This window comes from Fulmarus glacialis, unplaced genomic scaffold (genome assembly GCF_000690835.1).
Source record: "Fulmarus glacialis isolate BGI_N327 unplaced genomic scaffold, ASM69083v1 Scaffold48480, whole genome shotgun sequence".
NCBI lineage: Eukaryota > Metazoa > Chordata > Aves > Procellariiformes > Procellariidae > Fulmarus > Fulmarus glacialis.
Window position 1 is genome coordinate 263 of NW_009189195.1, and position 18,257 is coordinate 18,519.

The following is an 18,257-nucleotide window of genomic DNA, read 5'->3' on the forward strand; positions in this document are numbered from 1 at the left end:
AGATTTAGATCAGTGTGTTTCACTGTGATGGGCGCATCTGTTTGGCTATGCTTTTTATCTATTCTGGCTCATAAGCTGTTGAATGTAGTATTTTTCTATTGTTAAGACTAGCAGTTACAGTAGCATTTACTGCATGTTGCTACAAGGGTTTATAAAATCAGTCTTCTAGTTTTCTTTTAAAATACAATTGCTTCTCTATTTTGTGGGATGGCATGACTGTCAAAGATAATGCTACTTAAAACATACTTTTTTTTTTTTTTCTTCAATTGTAGGAATGCTTTAAGGGAAGCTGGGCCACTCACAAGTTATTACACAAGAAAGCAAGTAAGTACATTTTTTTTTATCCATTTTAATATTGTTTTGATTTTGTTGTGTCCTGTGCAGCTGGCTCTAGGTGGTCCTGCTTGAGCAGGGGGTTGGACCAGATGACCTCCAGAGGTTCCTTCCAACCTCAACTCTTCTTTGATTCTGTGTCTAAGAATTGTATGGATTTTCCCAAGATATCTGTCACTGGATTCTGCATATCTGAAATTTTGTCCAGTTCTTGGTAATGTAAAGATCTATGTAAAATTTCAGAGGCAGTGGTACAGAGATCTCTGTTTCTGTTCCCTTTTCTATGTGTATGAAGTATTCCTTGAGCTACATTGCCAGGTATATGAACACAGAAAGAGGGATACTAAAATAAAGGGCAAGGAGAATAATAAACCATTATTATAAGGCATTGCCAGGCTTGTTCCATCATAGCATTTTGATGTCTAATGTAGTAAAAGGCAGTAAAGTGGGAAAGGTTCTTGTGAAGTCTTTGTGATTAGACACTTGCTGGAATGCAAGTGAGCCAGTCAGAGTGCAGCTGTTCTGTACATCTGGGGTGTACCCCTTTGGAAAAAAAAAGGAAAATGCTTCTGTGCACTGATGCAGCTGTTGATAGGAGGGTGTATAATAGCTAGGATTTTGCTGATTTTGCTTGAAGGTAATAAGAGTATCTGTATGCCTTAGTTACAGCTGGTAGCTCTGGCTCAGAAATACTAGTAGACTGGTAGATTCTCCCTTACCTGAGTAGTAAAAATAGTCCGTGAGTTTAGAACTAAGCAAACAAGAAGAGAGAGCATACCCCAGTTCTGCCCCCCTTGCCTCCTGACCCCCATACCCCTGCCCATCTTCATCAAGCCCTGCTTAAAAGGGAGGTGGGATTAAAAAATAAGCGGCATGGCAGAAATTCAAATCCACAAGTAATTTACCTCCTCCTTTCCTAAAACCCAATAAAACCCCTTTTTCCATGATAAATATTGCATGGTTAACAGGTTGGAGTAGCACAGACAATTACAAATGTTTTCCTTCTTCCTGCCTTTCCAGTGTAGGGGTCTCATAGTTCACACTTGCATTCTGTGTCCTATTACTTTGTAGCTGCATGGATATGAAACTGTCTGTGTTAGTAGTTCTAGTAATCCTCTAGTGCAGTCTTCTAATGCTGTTGTTTATCTGACAGCAAATTTTTTTATGATCCCACTAAATCCATGATCTTGTTGGCTTCCTGGATAACTGCTGAGCCCAAGCTGAGCTGAATTGGTTCTGATAGTCCTCAAGACCTCAATGCAACAAACTACTGAAGCATCTCAAGGGAATCCAAAATATCGCTTCATTAAAACTTTGGATTTTTAAATTGTTATTTCTCAGTGGTTCATCTAAACTGAATGTCATGTGAGCAGATGGCTCAGATGTCAGCCACAGAGACTGAGGAATTCACAGTCTTGCTATGGCAGACCTTTTGCCGTCTCTTCATTCTTGCGAGATGCAAAAGAGAAAACAAACTTAAGTTATCAGGTTATGAGTTAAAGATTAATGCTACTGTGCTCTTTCTTAACCCTTGTCTCCTCTTTCCTAGTAAATATTTTTCCTTTTGGTAATGCTCACGATCTACTTGCTTCAATCCTTTTTATGTAAACACACCTTCAGTCTGCCTTGTTAGGGCTGTGTTATTTGTGAATGAAGTTAGTCACTGGACCACATCAGACATGAATTTCGCAAGGTTGAGAGAGCTGGGAACCTCCAGCAGATTGGGACCGTCTTGTAAGGTGCACGCGCTGCCTGTCCTGAAATGCAGAAGTGGCAGCACTGCACTCTCTGTCAAATCTGGAGGGGTAGCAGGCTCCATAGATTGAAACTGACAGTTTGATACCGTCCTTCCCACCCCAGGTCATTTCTGTCACTGAATGCTAAGGAAATCACAGAAAAGGAACATTCATATACAGTGCAAGAGTGTTAATTGAAGGGATAATAGAAATATGCTTTTTCCCAAGAATGAAAACAAACACAGAACTATGTTTTAGAACTACAAATGGAGAGCAACTTAAATAATTACTACACTTAATTTGTGCATTCAGTACTGCTGTCCTGATACTCCCCAGTTTGCTATGGAGTAAAGATAGAGTTAGCAGGATGTGAATTTTGAATGTGAAAAACTTAAGGGCAATACAAAATGGTAACTGCTACTTACACCTTCATATATCAGTATCTAAAACACCAGGAAGAGTCAAATCTAGACTTAGGTATTTCTAAGTCACTTTCTGGACCCCACAGCTTGTTCTTAGTAGGACTGATTTTGCTGCTGCAATTTTTTTTTCTTTTTTTTTTTCTCTTTTCAGAAGATGAAAAAGCTAAGCGTGAAGTTTCCTCTTGGACCCTGGAAGGTGACGTTAACACAAATCCTTGGTCTGGTTATCGATATACTGGTAAACTCAGGCCACACTATCCACTGGTAAGCAATAGGTGCCACTCTGTACTCCAGCGCTGCTACATTCTGTAGCAACTAATGGACCAGTCCTGACCCTGATTACCTCCCACATTTTAGCTGAGAGAGGAGAGCTTCTTAAACAATCTGAACCTGATGGCAAGGATGTGTATGACTGTGTCCTTATTGTGGTTCATTTTGATTTAACTCGATCTATCTTTTGGTATATTTAAAATGAAGGAAGTGCCTGTGAGGCAACCTGCATCAGTAACAGGCTTAAGCACATACCTTTTGGCTGTGCATTTTGACATTTATTCTGCAAAAAGCTGCTGCTGCTAGTTCAGATGATGTCTTCTCCTAGCTGTTTACTGTTCTCATCAATAATGGAGCAGTCTGTTTCAGAAAAACTCAGGTGAATTAATTTAGAATTTAAATGAATCGTTTTATATTATTTTATATAAATGGTTTGAAATAACCTGGTGAGTAAGCTGGTGAACAGCTCTGCTGAAGGAACAAAGGTTATAGTAATCTCCAGCATGGGAATGGTGAAGAATAGCTGAGGTCAGTAACATCTTCAGCTGCGAAAGGTGGATTTAGAAGACGACCTCAGTATAGCTGTATTTTTAAATTGATACAAGTTCGTACATGGAATAAGCCAAAGTTTGACAGGAATAATGGCATTTTCTTTACATGTGTCTCTTCTAATTGGCCTGTGCTAGGAATTCTGCCCCTGTGGCATCCTTTCTATAGTCTTCTCCATCTGCTACAGGCTCAGCAGAGAACAGATTAACAGAGCCTGAGCCCATGTGTATTTGTTAGTGTAATTGGAGAAAGGATGTTTTGGATATGTCACTGGCCAAGTAATTTAGTAGTGTTATCGCTGAACATGTGCTTTTTTGTTTTCTGACTGCTGTAGGATTGATGCAAATGAAACTATAATAAAATGCTAATGACTAGGGTGATGATTAGAAATAACAATCTTGCTAATAGACACTAATAACCAGAGAGAGGAAGGATGTATTTGGCACCAGTGCATTTGCAGTCTGGAAAGTAGCAGAATAAACACTACAATGTAACAGGGATAATATGTTATAAAACCAATTTCATTTACTTGACACATAAAAGTTTGATTTTTACAAAGATGTGAAGTTGGCTATTAGAGGTTGTGTAATATGAAAGCAATAAAGAGTAATAGGAGAATCTTTGAGAAATGAAAATGAAACTTTTTCTAAGTGGAATTAGCTATATTTCATTGTATTTAATTTTGCTGCATGAGTGTCTGTTTTTGTGACTATAAGAAGTATTCTTGCAACCTAACCAGCTTTGACTATGGTTTATTTAGACGCCAACAAGACCTGTGCCAAGTTATATTCAGAGACCAGATTATGCTGATCACCCGCTAGGTAACTTGAAACAAATCACCATTATGGAGTGTTATGTTTGCTTTCTATTTTTCTTATAATTGAAAAAGCCTTTAAAGCATGAAGGAGATACTGGAGAAGGGAACTTCTTTTATCTGTTCTTCTCACTCTACCTCTTCTTCCCCAACATTAACTTACTGATTTTTCAGAAATAATGGTTACAAGTATTTTTTGGAAGTCTGAAGTTTGTAATGTGTTATCTTTCAAAGGAGTTCAGGGAAGAAAAGAAAAAAACCATGCCAGTCCTAGTCCTGTGGTTAACTTGATAACAAACAGCAATAAGTTGGCTGCCACAGGTGAATTCTGCTAAGCCATTCTCAGTGACATCAGTGTATCTGTTGGAAATGTGTTATAAAATAACAAAACCAAACAAAACTGCAGTAAGCAACCCCCAAAAGAAAACGGATATATGAGTTCCAGCTATTTTTGGACACAGAGGGAATACATTCAAAATGACTTCCTTATTGGTTTGTTTTGGTATTTTTCCCTTTTTATATCAGTATTGATGCTTTGCATTTCCAAAAAAAGCTGCTATAAAGTCTATTAGAATTATTTTTAAATCTTCAGCTGTTCTTTAGTTATTCTTTACAGAATGTAAGTATTTAAACAACACAAAATACTGTCTTCTGGGGGGTGTGTGTTCAACTATAAAACTGAGCTTGCACAGAATTTGGTAGGAAGAATTTACATGTTTTCATCAGCTAATTATTGCAATAGTGTAACTAGAGATATTCACAAGCTTATATAATTCTTTATGGCTCTTTTAGAATATTATTTATCACTATTTAGTATCTCCAAAGCCGCTTTAAAAAAAAAAAGAAAAAAAGAAAAAAAGACTTTTCTATTAATAAAATAATTTCCTTGTAAATCTGGTTTTTAAGGTTTGACTAACTTGACATGATGGTTTTATGCAGTAAGTGAACAGGCATCCTGAGCACATGTGGGCATTATGATATTGTGGAAGGCTTGTGAATTCAAATTAATCTGGCTAATGATGATAATGCTATGACTTGGTGGGTTTGTTACTTTAGTCTGTGGTGAGGAAGTACGTACTTTCATTGCCACTGCTAAGCTAAGCAAGTTCCTGGACATGTGTAGCATGTGTAACAATTACTCCTCTATATAACATGGGTTTTTTCTTTCTTTTTTTTCTCCTTGCCTTTTTTTCTTTTCAGGAATGTCTGAATCAGAACAGGCTTTAAAAGGAACCTCTCAAATAAAAATACTCTCATCTGAGGATATAGAAGGGATGCGAGTAGTGTGTAGGGTAAGGGGGTTTTGATTTTCGTTACGAAGTGTCTTTATTCTTTAAAAATCTATAGTAATTTTACCAGTTTGTGAGAGCACATTCGAGAGCACAAACTTTCAAACCACTTTTGAGCACTGAAAAATAGTTTGGGAAATTTGGTATTTTCTTGCTTTTTCTCTCCCTGTGACTCCCAATTCACAGTAAACTATTTTGCAAGCAGAAAGATTACTTTTATCTATTTTCTGGCTTTGTTGTTACTAGCGGGATAGTGTGTGCTGAAACGTTGTTACTGTTAAGAATATATTTTATAGTGCATAAATGAGAACAGAACTTTTTCCTCTCCTGGAGTTACTACTAAGTAAAAACTAAAAAGCAAAAGCAAAACACAGCCCCGTCCCTAACAATTTTTGAAAAAGAGGTGTTCAATTGTAATCATTTCCTTGTGCGTAAAGTCAAACTTCAAAATGTATTTAGGTAGTCTGATTTTTTTATGGTATTCAAGGAAATTGTCATCCAAATCTTAATTGGGGTATTTTCAAATCTCAGAGGTGCTTAATAATATAACCCGTAGACATCTCGAAGTCTTTCTAGAGCCCAAGTCTACCCAGCCTTCCTAGCAATCTCGGTATAGCTCGGTATAGCTGTAGAAAATGGGTTGCTAATCTAGGGAGTAGTCCTGGTCTTATTTTAAATCAGTACTTCTGTTTCATTTGCAGCTTGCTAGAGAAGTATTGGATGTTGCTGCCATGATGGTGAAAGCAGGTGTAACTACTGAAGAAATTGATCACGCTGTCCATTTAGTAAGGTTATTTTATTGTTCTTCTGGTGTTTATAAGTGCTTTCTTCTATCTCTTTATTTTTGAATGATTGTTGTGTGGTTTTCTTTGTTGTTGCATGAATTCCTTTTCTTTATTTTGAACTGTTTCCCAATTTGAAGATAGTGGTTAGTGCAGATGTTAGAAATATGTTACAGTGCAATGGTAGATTCAAAATTAGGTAGGAACTCTCTCTGTATCAGCTCCTTCCATGATTTCCTGCTTCAGATTCCCTCTAAGTTTCTTTACCTGTTTTCTCGGTTAACATCATACAATTTTCTTTCTTGTAAACCCTTTTTGCTCCACAGATACCATTATATAAAGAACATCATATGTAGGCCATGGACTTCTTGTGTTCTGTGTTGTTGGTTAAAACGTACAGAGGAGAAAGTTTAATTATTTATTCTCATTCTGGGAATCAGAACTGAGAAGCCTGAGGGAGAATTGAAACAAGATGTTTGGTGCAGTCGGGCAAACTAAAGCCACAATCCAGCAAAGTATTTGAAATACATATTCACGTATTTTCCTGGCTTAACTATTCATTGATACTTGAATTGTGTAATTTTTATTTTTCTTTCTGTCTTCTCTATAAATTGATAATTGGGGATACTTGTGTGAACTGTGGGGAAGGCAACAATTTTGGTATAGTTAAGTTTGTTAGAGAGCTTTCTGGTTGCTGTTCTTTTTATCTGCATTTGCAGCTGTTGAGCCAAGATTGTAAGGAACTTAATCTGGTTTGATTATGCTGGAGGTTTCTGTTGAACTGCATTAAACAATAAATTATTTGCTTAAGCATAATGTCTAATATGAACAAATAGTAGTTAAAATGGTGTTATCCCTTCTCAGCAGTTTTTGGAAACTTTTGCATGGCAGATTGTTGATATTGACAGATATCCCTAATTGGTACTTGGCAGTTTTAAAACAGTATTTTTTTTTTGAATAAAAAAATGTTAACACAGTATTATTTTTCCAGAATTGCTCAGTATGTCACATAATGTGTATATGTAAGTCTATATAAAATGTATGTGTCGGTTTTGCAAAAATCCGAAAAAGGTTATTAGAGCAAGTGCAAAGGAAGCAGCTTAAGGTTTTAAAGCTAGGCGTGAAAGAGTGGTGCTAAATGTTATTTTGTCTAGCTTGTGTGTTTTGCAAAAATGCTTAAAGTCTTAGACCAGGTGCTTAAAAACAGTGATTGAAAATGGCTGTTTTTTTAACTGAATAAATATTGCCATACATTGTTTTAAACCTGAATATTTCAGCATTGGTAGTTGAACATAAAAATGAGTAGAAACAAAATTAAAGTAGCTTTGCTTTCTTCCTGGTAAGAAATGCAAAGCATAACAAAATACCGTAATGCCAAAAAATGCTTGAAGAATTTTATTTTCAAGAGTCACTGCTTTTCAACCTATCATTCTTGTTGTAAAGCTGTTGTGCATATGTTTCTTCTTTGTACAAAACTTACTAATGTAAAGTGTAAATTGTATTTTCTAAATTAGGCTTGTATTGCAAGGAATTGCTATCCTTCCCCTCTGAATTATTATAATTTCCCTAAGTCGTGTTGTACATCAGTGAATGAAGTGATCTGTCATGGAATTCCTGACAGGAGGCCATTGCAGGAGGGAGATATTGTTAATGGTAAGTGCTATGAAAATTAACCTGTGACATTTCTACCTTCTATCCAGTTAAACCATGCAGTAAGGTGAGGTTTCACTAGTAGGCAACATGATTGGAATAGCTTCTTTAAATTTTTAAATTAATGAGTTTATTTAATAAAATAATTTCAAAAGTTTGGTCCACTTTAAGAGCTTTATAATTCTTCTACCCTGGTCTGTGCATTAGTGTAGTGCCTGAGTATTCCACTTGTGAGCTAGGTTCCAGTTGTTTCAGACTGTATAAATAGTGAATAAAATGTATATTGGATTATTCAACTGGATTAGTTCTGTGTGAATTCTTAATTAGATGGTTCTAGGTCCTTAAGATTTTGCTACAGACATGATGATTATGATGACTGTAAAGGATTCTAATAGTGAGGCATTGTATAGGTGCATATTAAAAAACATACCTTTTTTTGAGCATCTCTCAGCCTAGCAGTACCAGCTGCTTTTTGTTCATGGTACTCAAGGTACTTATGCCTTCTTGGGTGGTGAGGGATACTTTTATAAATTACTTGACCGTGTTCTGTTCTCTCATTCATTTCTTCTTGGTTTGGCAGTAAAAAATTAATGACATTTGTTTTGTACAAACATTTGCACCTTTATTTATTGCATTGGTTTGCTTTTCTCTTATCCGTAAATAAATACCCAGCGTATCCTAAGGTTTGGCCTACCTCTAGAAGCAGGTTGGAATCCTTTTAGGTTGTCAGATATTTGATATATATTAACATGCAATAATAGCTACTAAGTCCACAGCTCAGTGCTGTGGGTACCAGCCTTTTCAGAAAAAGCTTCACGATTGCTGCCCCTTTCTAGGTTAGGTTTGGTCTGGCTGATAGCTCTGAGCTGTAGCGTACATGTAACCATTTGGCCAAAGCTCCTTTATCTTTTTTTAATTTCAAAGATGATGCCTTTGCACAGCTTTCTATTGTTGCCAGCTTTTCTGGCATTGCTGGAGTCCAAACTGAGAAGCCCAGTGAAGCTTACTAGGTTGGCTTCATCTACACTGTGCCTTACCTCTCTGCTATTTGCATGCCAAGGCTGTACCTGAGCACTAGAAAACACCTTTTATAAGAGGGTTTAGTCATACCTTTGTTCACATCCCTGCCCTGACTGCACTTGCCCAAGCTTTGAGCCTTCTGCTTTGTTTTGATGAGGAAGAACTAGTTTACTCTTTTGTAGCTGGGTAGGTCTTGTTACGATATGGTCCACATTTTGTGGATTGAACGTGCATTCTCCATGGGCTCAAAAGGCTTCCAAGTCTTGTAGGCTTCCTTTTGGTAACATAGTGGCCCAAGAGCCTCTTTAAAAGAAGAAACAAAACAGGGTACAAAGGAGGAGATAGGAAGAGTACTTTGGAGGGAATGTGCCCAGTGAACAATAGAAGGAAGGGCCCGTCTTCCTCTTTACTTTAAACTTTTTAGCCTGCTAGAAGCAAAAGGTGGCCATGTCAGAGTCCAAAACAGGTTTTTAGAATCACAGGAAAACGTCGTCCAGAAGGTACTGGCAGGTGATGTCTAGTCCAACCCCCTGCTCCGAGCAGGGCATCATAACATTTTCTCATCATACAGTTCCCTGGGAGCAAATTCTTAAACGAAGCTGATCTCTCTGCAAAATGAGATGTTCTGGCCAAATCTGGCAGTGTCAAGAGAAAGTCTTGTAATCACGTAGCCTATAGAGATAGCCTCTTTGCAGTAAGTAGTCTGGACACTGTGCTAAGGAGCTCTGATATACAGTTCACAAGAAACTTATCTGGATAAGTTACCAGGGTGCTGGTTTCTATACAGTCCTGTTGTTACTTCACTAGATGTGTACACTGGTCAAAATGTTCCAGTACTCCCATGGAATCATGCAGTGAGTGTAGTGTAACCCTGCACATGCATGCATCCACAACAGGCAGTATTGTTTTTGTGTGGTGTTAATTTCATTCTTAAATGTTTGCCAGCAGTACAGATTTACTGTTGACACCAATGTTCTTTTTCCCCACGTTTTCCTATCAAGGTTGTACTGATCTCTCTAAGCAGCTCATATACCATATTCCTAAAGTATCGCTGATCAGAACACTTTCCTTCATGGCTGTTTACCTGTGAGGGGGTCTGCGTGTGGATTTCTGCATGAATAGCAGTTCAATAACCATTCTAGTGGTTTTGGTATTCTAGCGGCTATTAGACCTACCAGACTACTGACAAAGTCTGTTAAATACAAAAGTACCCATTCTACCACAGGAAGTCAACTTGATATGCAAATCTAGAACATTTTGCATGTGTTTACTATATATAATGACTACACGATGGCAGGTTTTAATTTTTTACTCATCTGCTATGAGAGATAGGATACTAGAATAGATGACAGCTATGTCTAAACTGGTAGGCCTGTTCCTATGTTTTGTAAAAGGACTATTTGCAACAAGCATCTTGTATGGAAGTTCTTAATCCAAAAAAGCCTATCTTTTTTTTGGAATTAGTTAAACTAAAAAAGATTTTTTTTTTCCCCTCATTAAAACTACACATGCTGCTATTTTTCAAGAATGAGTTATATCACTTTTAGTTTACAACCAACTTCATACACAAAGCAAACAAGTTAGAGTTTTGCTGCAACATAATTTTAAACTCTTATATGTTCTTCTAAACCTCAGTTGTTTAAGCATGTCCTTCTCATTCTTGCTGTTTGCCTGATATGGAATGTTTAAATTCTTTCATTTGAAAGAAAAAAGAAGTTTTAAGTCATTTGGTGTGTTTTTCTTAGTCAGGAATACTATTGGAAAGTTGCTGTGTATTTAATGTTGAAGCAATTTTACCTTTTTGGCTGGAAACAATGGGTTTTGGCATTACAGTTTTTGCGAAGGTGTGACTTACTATTCTAAACATCATAGAAATTACTGAAGTTAAAATATGGGTTAAAACATGGTTACATACCTTTTTAAATTTAATTTACCCCTATTAGTGCTGGAATTAATTCTAAGAAAATATTTTAACCAGGTAAATCACCATGGAGCAAAGAGCTTCTCTTTCCCGTTTTTATATTTACCTAGAAAACCAATCATAAGCTTGCTGTGTCTGTGTTGCATTGGTGTGGGGTTTTTCCTCTTCCATTTTTTTTTTTTTATTAAATCAAACTGTTGACCAGTGAAACACTATCTTATTAATTAATTCTATAGAATCTACAGGATAAGCATGAGAGAATTGATTCTGCTAGAAGAGTTTACATCTGGAATTCTTCCAAAGTAATCTTATAACTTCACAATTACAATACTACATTTTTACATGTGTGTGTTTGTCCTTTCACAAATCAAGAGACAAGAAGTGAGAAATACAGTGCTAATATTACAATATGTCTGGTATTCTTTGCAGTGGATATTACTGTCTATCGTAATGGCTACCATGGAGATCTGAACGAGACATTTTATGTTGGAGAAGTTGATGAGGGTGCAAGGAGGCTTGTCCAAACAACTTACGAGTGCCTAATGCAAGCCATCGATGCAGGTAAACCCTTTGCCTAGGGCCTGAAGCATTATGGTTTTGGTTCTCAAACATGAGTGCTCATATTTGCTATTACCCAGGAGTGACTTCTGTTGTAGAACACAGAAGCGTTAGTGTGTGTCACCAGCAGATGATGTATATTGTATAATACAGTGATTCTTCAAATGGCACGGTTCTGTGGGTGGTGGTTGCAACTTTATTTGAAATGTGGGTTGACAAGGAAAATTGATGCTGAGCTGATCCGCATGTGATGATATTTACATGGAAACAGCCTTTTCGGACTATTAGTTAGATGAATAAGACATCCTTGATCTGAGTAGTTCAGAGAATGTGAAGAACAAAGGTGGTTTCGAAAACCAAAGTATGGCTTCCTACTTTTATAATTTGTATGGTGTTGCACAATGAACCAATGAGGTAAAACACTGTTTGAACACTTAAATGTATCTCTTTACCCCTGCCAAACCTGATGGTTGTTTCATAAAGCTAATTATGAGCTCTTGATTTTCAGGTGTAGGAGTGTGCCAGAGAAGACAGATCCATATGCTTCAGCACCAACAGAACTTTAATTATGTTGCTTAGATAAAACTCAGAACAGCTTCATTGAAACATACAATGAGATAGAAAGGTAGCTAGAGAATGTCATGTTCAACTTCATTCACAAAGGAATATACTAAGTTCTCTTAGACAAACAGAGAAAACAAAATAAAAATCTCCCAAGTCACTGGAAATATTGGTATTGTCTGTACCTTTTATACCCTGCAGCTTCTTAAAATCCCCAGTAAAATTTACTCACTTCATGGCCTCTAAAGACTGAAGCTTAAGGTGCTGTATATGAAGGCTTTAGACTTGCATCTAATCAAAAGTAAATAAAAAAAAAATTATAATGGACTTACTTTGGTTAAGAATTTGGAGATAGCTAGCCAAGCTGAAAAGGCAAAATTCCATATGAACGATGTCTTGCATATCCGTTGTGTGATCAAGAAAATACTGCAGAGTTGAGCTGTGAAGAAGTGAATTTTTCACACCATTTTCATCTATTTCAAACTCTTTTTAACTTTTAAGGCTTCCTAAAAGGATTGTCAAAAAAGTTAGTCCTGCACGTGAACATTCTTATTTGCTGTAGTGTTGCTACTAAAAATCTTGTCTAAGAGTAGAGATACCCATTTTGTCTTTTTTTTTCCCCTACTTGGACCTTCACTTATAATAATTTTTACTCTTTATTTGCACTTTTCACATAGTAGTAGAGAGATAAGTGTATATTAAAAAATAGTTCATACATTCATTGAAAGAAGCACTGCAACTCTGGGTATGAGAAGTTACTCTTTGAAAAGTCTTTTGTTGTCTTTAATTTCAAACTTCAACATCCTTTTAGTATATGAACACTTACATCCATGAAAGGAAGAAAGTAGTCTTCTTGTGAAGAAGGAGTTTTCTTCTTTCTCTCTCATTTTCTCTTTTATATGAGACTGTTTCCTCTGTCTCTCATGTTACTGCACTCACTCACATACTTGGTGGATTAAGTGATCATAGGAAGTTGCATTCTAGAACAGATGGCCATACAAGCCGTGAGTGCTACGGAGATATTAGCCTGAATGGTGTTTGATGGTTAGTTCTGTTGAAAGAAAGCTCTATAAATTTCCATCTGTATCTCTTTAATTTTGCAGTAAAACCTGGTGTTCGGTACAGAGAACTGGGAAACATTATTCAGAAACACGCTCAAGCCAATGGATTTTCAGTGGTTCGAAGCTACTGTGGGCATGGAATCCATAAACTCTTCCATACGGCCCCTAATGTGCCACATTATGCCAGTGAGTATTCATTCCTGTTGGGTTGTCCTGTAGACAAGAAATAGTTTGCAATGAATGCACTCAATTTACTTCTTGCTTACATTCTATTTGTGTTGCCTGACAGCCTGACGTGTTGCCTGACAGCCAAAAGTTAGCATTTTTGCACTTGTGAAATAATTTTTTTCTAAACGCTGGACCATAGCACGCTTTATGAACCTAAATAAGGTGAATATATTATACACTGAGACAATCTGTGCCTACGCTAATGATTAGTGTTAGCTCTTACCTGTATGGGTAAGTGCTCAATGGTTTTGCCTGAATTCCCAACTAATCCCTTAGACATCCTTGTCTGACATGAATGGGCAAATGTTTCTATCCTTAGAAGGTCTAAGCAAAAAATTACTGCCATTTCCAGATGTAAATAAAAGGCTTTTTGAATGGTATAGACAGGTGGTGTGCCTGAATCTGGATCCTGTTATGTTTCACTTTTCTTCATTTGAGTGTTGTGATCTGGTGTTCCCTAGAAACTTTGTACTGTGTGGCAGAGGAGGAACAACCCTTCCCCCAGCAGGTTCTCAGCTTTAGTTTTTAGGAATGGCAATGTTCCCATGACAATTTTTGCCAGCAGGGCTAAGAAACGACATCCACAGAGGCAAAGGAGGGAAGCTTAAGTGCCAGTGGACAACTAAGGATAGAATAAATATCATGAAGCAGTGATAAACAGTTCACACCCACTTCAGCTGCAAAGCTCCCCTGATAGGACATTTATTTCCTCAGACCTGACAGATGCCTCCATCTTCCCATCTTCTAACAAGCTTTAACACAGGTTATAGTTATAGATTGTAATCTAGCAATCCCTGATTTTTCATGTCATCATTTCCCTAAGTTATTTTTTCAGAGAACAGAGAAAATCTATTAATCACAGGGTAGAAGGGTATCAATTCCTGGTATTTACTTTTTGTTGTGTAAAACGAAGAAAATCTTGATTCTTTGGAGTTGGAGGGCATTTTATACCAATTAAAATGCAATCTGAGAAAAAGGAAATTTCTATCTTTCCTGGCTGTTAGGAAGTTTGACTTTTTTTTTTTTTTTTTGTTAAAATTGAGCCAAAATGTCTGCTCCCAAAAAGGAAGATGCTGGGTTTTTTTCTGGTATTTTTAAATACAGATTCACAGCAAAAGCAAAGTGGAAAGACCTGAGGGATTTAAAGCCTTTTGGAGGAAAAAACCCAAAAGCTGCTGCTTATTTCTGGCTTACTATGAAAGGATTTTTAAAAGCAAAAAGCTCATTTTATAAGCCTTTAAATTATTTAACAAAATCATGAAAACTACAGGGAATAAAGGACAAAATTTGTTCAGATGTGGAAGACCAGAAACTTAAATGTAAGTTTTGAGAGCAAGAAATACCAGCAGATGATGGAGATAGAAGCAAGACCTTTTAAGTAAAAGAAAAATGTTCTGGTTGCTGTTGTGTCCACTTGATGTCTGAGATTTTTAAAGCATCTAGGTGATTTACACAATTTAATAAATTTACACAATTAGAGTAGGCTGGGGGGTGGGGAATCTGTATGGAAGAATTGATGCAAATTGTCTACAGCAGCAAAGTAGCTTGGAGCTAACAGTTTCTGTGCAGTACTGGAGTTTGTTCCACCTCTCACATGCTAGGCTGGGTCAGATCTAAGCTGCACTACCGTTCAAGGTGAAACAGGGCGGAGGAAAAGGGCTGAAGCCTTTCTTCAGTCAAACTATGGTCCTAGAGACACGCTGTGCATCAGTTCATGTGCCTCCACATAAACATCAAAAAGTTCCAGTATTACTGTCCTGGATGCCTTGAAATTCTCTGCCTTTTTGTTAGCTAAAGAAATACCTTTATTATTTATTATATTGTTATCACCCTGACACTACTATGACCCCATTACCCAGAGTAATGAGGGCGGCAATGTGTCTTTCGTAAATGGAATCACGGGATTACTTAACCGCTATCATATTTTGACAGTTAATTGGACCTAATGGTTCAGTGGAAACAAATTAAGAGCTTTCAAGCCTTCTCTGAATATCTTAAGTGCTTCTTATTTTTATTGATTTTTTTTTTAATGATGTTTTTCATCAGAGAAGTCTGCAGAAATTCCTGTATTACATTTGTTCAGTGTTTTTATAGAACTGGAATTGAACTTCAGTTGTTGGAGGGTAAGACAGCAATTAATTTTAAGCTCCTTGAGTAAATATTGCAGTGTTGGAGGAGGGGAGAAGGAAAGAACTAAGGGAAGTCTTAATGTAGAATTAAAAATAGACAAGTGAATGCGTCATCTCTGAAGGGCTTTTCTGACTTTACAGTATTCCTGCTATATTCTTCTAGGACAAGGATTCATTCATTTACTAAGATAGGATCACTCTTTCTGACTTGAGTGTTTATTTTATTGCAGAAAATAAGGCAGTGGGAGTCATGAAGCCAGGTCATGTATTTACAATTGAACCAATGATCTGTGAAGGTGAGCAATTTACCAATAGAGTAAAATGGTTATTCTTGTTTACTATTAAGTAAAGTATAGTTGATAGATTTTTCATTTCTCTTTGGGGAACTGATATCTGTCACTTAAAAACAGTCAAAAAGTCATCATTTATGTTTTTAGGTGGTTGGCAAGATGAAACATGGCCTGATGGTTGGACTGCGGTAACAAGAGATGGAAAGCGATCTGCCCAGTTTGAACACACACTTCTGGTCACCGATACAGGCTGTGAGATCTTGACCCGGCGGCTAGATAGCATTCGTCCCCATTTCATGTCCCAGTGATAGTCTAGACTGAGCAGGTGGATCTGAATGATACATACATGGGTTTTTTTTTGTCTCTGTACTATGCATTTTTTAAAGAGTACAGAATAGAGAGATTTCATCATTTACTTTGTTCTCGGTGATTGTAGATAAGAGGAATATCTTGAAGAACCTGACCCGATGTGTGGAAAAGCAGAGAATTTAAAGAATTTCCTGCTTTCCTCGTACCTACAACACTCATGCTATATTTTTCTTTTTTCTTAATTATCTCTTTAGCACCTTTCTTCCAATTAGACCCACAATTGCTTCTGTTGCTGCCATGATATTAGCTAGAAAAGTGTGGGTAACCTTTCCCACTGGGACTTGATATTTTGGGATCCAGGTTTTTTTCACCACTTCAGTGTGCCCTGTCTCTCTTGGTATGTGAGTGGCACCTGAGATTTTAAGCATTTCTAGTTCCAAAGACTTGCTCCTGCTTCTGCAGATACTGTTCTAATGGGCTGGGCCTTGTTTGTTTATCAGTTGAGAAGGGGGCAGAAGGGAGAAAGGCATGCATGTTGCCAAGAATAGGCTACCCTTACCTTTAATTCTGTCCCCATCTCTCTGCTGATGGCCTCTGTGGTGATTGTGACTGTAGGTGACACACTGTGTTAATGGCAGGACTTGTTTCTCTTGCTGGAGATTTGATAGTATGGGCTTCCTACAGGGAAAATTAATAAATTCTGTCTTACATGCAGCTCCCTGGAATAAGCTGCTTCTCGGTGAAGCAGTATTTGCAGGCAGTCTCCTGCTCCAGAAGCTTGGTGAAGCTGATGTATCAGACTTGCCTAGGTAAAGGAATGAAACAAGAACCAAAAAGATCCCACGATTCATGGGATCCCTGCATGTGTTAACTGTGGGGCATTTTTTCCAAGGTACATCCACAGTAGCTGTGGGGGATTGGATTTGCAAGACTTACAGTGAAATGAGTATATATCTCAAAACAAGTCTGAGTGTGAGAAAATGAAACACCTTCTGCTGTATTCATTTTCTTTTGGTAATTTTTGAACAGGTCATTTTTTTCCCCCTCAGTTAAGTGAGTTTCATGCTTTTGGAAAGTCTTAGGGGGGCAGCTATGAAAACTGATCTTTTTTCCTCAGACTGGGTATAGAATGGGCAATGTTAGTATATATACCCCTTTATTTTCTGTTAATGGGTCATGATGAGCTGGAAACTGTCATGTTAAGGAGTGTGGATTGATTAAGCCTCTCTTCTCTCTACCCTTTCTTTTCCCATGCCCACTTCCTTTCCATCATCTTTGGTGTCTCTGCTGAGGAAATTTATTTTTTCTTCTGAATTGTAATGAAAAATTTTTCAAACCCCATTGCAGACTTAGTCTTACACCACTGTAATACAAGAAATAGTTAAACCAATGCAGACATTAAATCATACAATCATGGGCATAAAATACACCTTTTACAAGGTGTCTGGTGAATTTGTGGCCACATTAGACCCAAGCATATGAGGTGCTGCATGCCCTTGGCTCCCCTTGGCACTGCAGAATTTAGGGGGGGAAAGGGTTAGTGCTTCATAGAACTGGACTCGTGTGTACCACCAAATAGCAAATTTGCCAGAAAATGTCTTCTCTGCCCTGAGTGCCTCAGACCTCTGTTGCTGTAAGAGTATCATTGCGATGTTTTCATTACCTTTATTATTATTTTTAATTATGCAGTAAAGTGACCTGAAATGATGCATATAGAGTGTGTGTGCGTGCGTATGCGTGTGTGTGTGCATAGATTTTAACAAAACAGACTGTAGTACTTGAGTGGAATTACCTGTGTTGAATGAGATGTAATGTATTGAGGAGATGACTGTCCTGGAGGTTTGCCCACCATATCATTCACTTGAATGGTTACAACGGTCTTGCCTTTTCTATATGTGTGTGTATGTTGGGGGGGCTTCATTTTTGGTCTATAAAATAAAAGTTGCAGCTGCTTTTAACAGAAATAACTTTTTTTTTTTGTGATCCAAAACCAGATATAGCATTCTCAATTATATCCAAGTTTGCTTGTACTAGTGCAAGCCATACTGGTAGACGCATGCAACCAGTTAAAAATCACCCTTAAACCTGCACATGTGCCACTTGAATGCCTCTTTGTCATTGCACCAACATGACCAAATTTGACACTGCATGTTTTTAATATAGGTAATCTATGATGCTATGCATTTCTGCCTATAAATTGAAATCACAGCATGAAACCTGTTTATACTGAGTTCATGCTATTACGGTATTTTTAAACAAGTGGAAAGCTTAGTCAGCATCTACACCAGTTCTTTCAACATGAGATAGCACATCAGCCTGGAGAACAAAACTTATT

At 37.3% G+C, this 18,257-nt stretch overlaps 1 protein-coding gene across 1 annotated transcript; it reads left to right on the forward strand.

The window, feature by feature from the left end:
• Window positions 1-272: 272 nt before the first annotated feature.
• On the forward strand, window positions 273-16,495 carry METAP1 (methionyl aminopeptidase 1; the record flags this gene model as incomplete). Its single annotated transcript, XM_009581191.1, has 10 exons — window positions 273-324; window positions 2,643-2,755; window positions 4,071-4,131; window positions 5,325-5,416; window positions 6,115-6,198; window positions 7,710-7,848; window positions 11,216-11,347; window positions 13,009-13,152; window positions 15,554-15,619; window positions 15,761-16,495. Coding segments are annotated over 10 exons (1,044 nt in total), but the record flags the coding sequence as incomplete, so codon positions are not given.
• Window positions 16,496-18,257: the final 1,762 nt, after the last annotated feature.